Here is a 5,000-nt window from a genome sequence, read left to right on the forward strand (position 1 = left end):
TAAGGGAAAGAAAAATAGGTGTAAGGCATGTTAGTAGTTCAGGGGAGAGGGAGAAGAATGGGAAGTAAAAATTAGAAATCAAATTGTTGGTAAAGTGCAGCTACATTATTTGCTTTTCACCAGGTGATCTTTCAGTGCAACTTTTACGTATTTTATATTGCTCAAAATTGTGATATTAATTGGCAGACTGTTCCATGCTTTAGGGACGCAGGCCAAGTCCACTGGAGCTTCGGTCTGGCAAATGTTAATAGATGAAGTTGCCCAGTGAGGGTGTATTAAGTCGGTGGTGTAGTACCTTGTGTGACATCAGGAATTGGGATACTGAGATGTGTTGGGGGAATTCAAGCTAGCTAAGGTTGTTTAGGGTTATGCAGTAGTGGCAGCGAGTTGGGAGCTGCATGTATATTTGCTAATTTTATTGTAACATCGCTCCAGGGTATGTTTGGTGAAAGACTGGATATTTGCAAATATTATTCATGCATATAGGAGACTAAGGAGGAGAAGGGAGGTAGCTGCTGTTTTCATACTATAATAATTTAAAATGTGCTGTGCTATTCTCTATATAGACAACTTAACACTTGATGTGAGTTTTTTTGATTGCAGGGTCTATGTGAAGATCAGACTATTAAAACGCCAATAATGTCTAGTCATTTAGAATTGGTGAAATGTTTGATGTTTCTGTTGTCTGAGGAGAGGAAACTGAGATTAGTGGTATTTTCATTTATTTTGTTTTTTTTTTTTTTTTTTTTTTGAGGAATACAATTATTTTTTTTTTTTTGAGGGTGGTTTAACACAGACATTTGTTCTGCCAGTTTTCAACAGAGGTGAAAGCCTCTTGTGTAATGGTTTCTAGGGTGGGATGGACTGATGGCTAAGCAGACTCATGTAGAGTCATCTGTGTGCTGAATGATGGTGAGAGGTTTTGCTTCATTATGCATGTCGTTATTAAAAATGTTGAAGAGTATGGGTCTAAGTACTGAGCCTTGAGGGACACCTGTTGTGACCTGGCATTAGGTAGGGTAAGAGTCAATCTATTTTACTGGCTGTGTGTGACTACTAAGGTAGCTGATGAACCATTTAATAGTGGCAGGTACAAGACCCCTAAGATGGAGCCCAGTCAAGTCAAAGAAATGAGTGGACACAGTAAGACCTGAATTTCTTCTTTGGTTAATAGTATCAAGGTAATATAGTGGAGTTGTTTTAGTACTGTGGTGGGGGTTGAAGACATGCTGGGTTGGATACAGCAGTTGGTTTTCAAGTAGAAAGGTAAGAAGCCATTGACTGATACATTTTTGTGCACTTTAGAGATTGGTCGAAAGATTGCTATGAGGTAATGGTTAGATAATTCAATGGATGAGCCATCTTTGTAAATTAGAATTATACATGAAGCTATCCATAGGGCAAAGATGGGTACTGGATACTTTATACTATCAGCAGTTATGCTGAGACATGGGTTTCAGGTTTTGAATGTATGTTATGATAGTACTGGTATGGACTGTTTTTAAGGTTAGGTGAAATTCAGGAATAATGATAAAAAGTACAGTAATATTACTCAGTCGATGATTAAAAAGACAAAAAGTGGAACTTTAAGGGTTCATTAAGAGCAGATGCTATGAATATTCTTGAACAAGTTGTCTACAGATCATATATGGACTGTGATGACCTTTTATTGTTAGAGTGACAGACTTTAGGCTGTAGAAAAAAAATGACAGTGACTCCATGTAAATTAGCAGAAGCAGAGCAGTGAGGTTAAGGTTGGTGAAATAAGCGAATGGCTTTCAGAAGCTGAAATTAGTTGAGCAAACCAGTTTATGGGCCCATTTGAGATGCACAGTCTTAGTGTCATATTAATATTAGCCAGTTTATTTGAGGTTTATATGGTGACTGGTCTGTTTCATAGCAAAGCGAGAGTAATCTTCAATTTCGACCTGCCACATTTCAGAAGCACATGATATATATTTCTGGTAATTGATTTCAGTAATAGCAAAATATCACACCACACTGTGAGTGATAGCATTATAAAGCGTAACAGTAATAATGATTTAAAGAGATTCTGTGGCTAGCTTGTCTAGACTATGTTTGCACTGATAGTTGCAAGAACAGTGACAACTTTTTGGACATTACATCAGACCATTCACCTACTCCAACTGAATTACTTATGCAGTGTTCATTTTATTGTGGCAGTTCTTCACACTCTGAATTGCTCACAGTCAAGTTCATATGCTTTTCTTTTACATACCTGTTTTATCCAAATTAATATTTGACCTGGTTAGTTTTTACAACACAGAGAAGAACATAGTTGGCTTCTAAAGTAACATTGTCACTTTTCATTCTAGTACAACTTGGACTGGGTACAACACACTGAGCATTTTAGCTCATGGGTTCTTATCTTGCAAGACTCCACAAACTATATATTTTTGTATCAACAATTCACCAAAATAAATACAGATTTGAAAATCTTTAATATTATTATGCAACAAGCATGTATGACATATTTATATCTGATGACATGTAGGCTGCATGCTTGTATAGATTTTATTCAGAACTTCTCTTCACATTTTGAACTATCAAATATGATAATAACATGCCAGAGATTGTTTTATGAGGATTGTACACAATGCTTATCTATTATACTCCTTTTGTGCTCCTTACTCTTCACTTTTGCATTGAGGACTAAGCAGAAATAGTCTTTGCTGCTTTTATACTCCAAGTGGCCTTTATTCTTCTCTTTTGCTTTATGTGTCCCTAAATAAGGTTTTATTTTTGCAATATAAGTGATCTAGCTCCATCTCCATGCTATTGTTGCATTATATAGCTTTATATGAGATTTGATATCCTTCACAGAACTCATTGCTTTGCCATACTTTTCATGCCAATATATATGTACTGTAGGTTGTGTCTCTGTGTGCTGGCAGTTTGAATTTTCTTCAAATGCTTATCTGGAATTTTGTTTTCTTACTTTTTTATTAATTGTTATGCATACTACCTTACATAATTATAATTTAGTATGCATTCTGAATAGGTTGCTTAGTTTTTATTACTTTAATTTTGCTATTGACATTTCCGAATTATATTAAATTGCATTAAATTAAATCCAATATAACTAAATTGTTATGAAGTTTAAATATATCATTATTCTAAAATCAAGTTGTACACTATTTATTATACAGATTATGTTATTTTAACATTTGAAATAATCATCCTGTTCCTACAGAGTGCAAGTAACTAATCTTACCAATAATGCACACTTAATTATTATTTTTCTGTCCTTCCTGTTGTAAATTTACTTACAAGACTACGATATTGGCTAATACCATGCATCACTCTGTATTTACAGTGACCAGCGAATGTGGTCTGCGGTGGCATAAAGAACCACTGACTGGAGTCTGCTACCAGATCAATGGAGAGGCTGCCCTTACATGGCATGAAGCAAGAAAAAGCTGCCAACAAGAGAATGCAGATCTGTTAAGTATCAGCGAGCTAACAGAGCAAACGTACCTCTCAGGTAATGTGCTTTCTTTGCACAGAAGCTATGAAATTAATGATTCTCATAGCAGTGTAACATATCTATTATATTTTTATTCACTAATGGCATAAGCATGACTTTTCATTCTAACCACTTCAGTAAATATAAAAAGATAAGTGGGGGAATATATTTTTTTAGTATATCCATTGCAGTCATGACTTTTGGTTAGTCACTGGTTCTACTTGATAAAAATAATCCTATACTGAGGTTATGTGCAATAACCTGTTTTAATAAAATATGAAATAAAAACAATAGCCATGTGCTACAACTGAGCAAGTGTTTGCAGCTACCTGTCCCCTTATTTTATCACTCTGTCTCTTGAAATAATTTGATCTATCATCACTATATGAAGCAACAAAATCACGTAGCCAGACAGTGTTTCTAGGTTTTGTTAGAAAAGGACTTGTGCTTGATATGTTTATCTGACTAGCAAGTGAATAATAAATACATAAATATTCAAATGGTAAACATCAGCTCTGAACAGTCATCCTTCCAAGGACTGACACCACATAGTGTGGTTCACAGGTATAATGCATTCACGTGTAAGCTAAGAAATTTAACATCAGCAGCAAGTCTTGTGTAAGTCAAATAAAACAATTCTTTATTGGAAATAAATGGGATAAAGTATTTTTTTCCAGTACATATGCAACTAATAAAATGTTTGTGCAAGAAAGTGAATATAAAATATTAAAAATTAGTGAATGTCAGAAAATCTAATATGCAAATTAAAACTATATATTTCTGGCTAAATGCAATACTGTGTACTTATTGACTCTGTCTTCCAGGTTCTTTATGGAATTTGTAAAGTCCATACAGGCAGATGCACATTTTTAGTTCTGTCTCAGTGGTACAGTTCACAAAAAATGCAAAATGCAGATTCTCCTATACCTTCTGAAATTCCCTTACCCTGCTAACTAATTAGGATTAATAGCCAGCCCCTCTGTTTAGAAGTCCCCCCGCCCCAAAAGATTTTGTGTGGATTTGGTCTGAATGTTTGAATGTGCCCCTCCTGTGTCCATCGTTAAATACTTCTGGTACAGAGACAGTCCCAATACATTAATGTCCAGATAATACATTATGTGCCGTAATGCAGCAATATATGAAAAGCATTAAACTTACACTGCAGATTTGCACAATCAGAAAGCAACATTTAGAGTCAGTCCTAACTGTGATACATTTTACCATTTCGCACATGTGCAATGCATCTTTTTTCACTCTGAATCATTTCAACTTTAATACCTTTGTATTTATTTCTTTTTGAAATAATATTAACATTATCATATTTTATTACAGCTGTCTTCACACATCTTCCTCCTTCTAATACTTAAGCATGTTTTGCTGAGAGACCCAAAGGAAATGAAGCCTGAGGTAATAATTACATTTCATGTTAGACTCAGCCAGTTTCATATTTTGAAAACCCTTTGAGCTTTTGCTGACAGGATAGATCTCTTTTGTCAGTTTTCCCTGGCATTTA

General features: G+C 34.9%; 1 protein-coding gene across 1 annotated transcript in view; it reads left to right on the forward strand.

Annotated features, from left to right (window-relative positions):
* The window catches only part of LOC122796778 (macrophage mannose receptor 1-like), a 2,090,270-nt gene that overhangs the window by 246,045 nt on the left and 1,839,225 nt on the right, over positions 1-5,000 (forward strand). The window contains exon 4 of the mRNA XM_044065506.1: positions 3,338-3,505. Coding sequence (XP_043921441.1) covers positions 3,338-3,505 — 168 coding nt within the window. The remainder of the gene's footprint in view (positions 1-3,337; positions 3,506-5,000) is intronic.

This window comes from Protopterus annectens, chromosome 3.part0 (genome assembly GCF_019279795.1).
Source record: "Protopterus annectens isolate FY-2018-M chromosome 3.part0, PAN1.0, whole genome shotgun sequence".
NCBI classification, from domain to species: Eukaryota; Metazoa; Chordata; order Ceratodontiformes; family Protopteridae; genus Protopterus; species Protopterus annectens.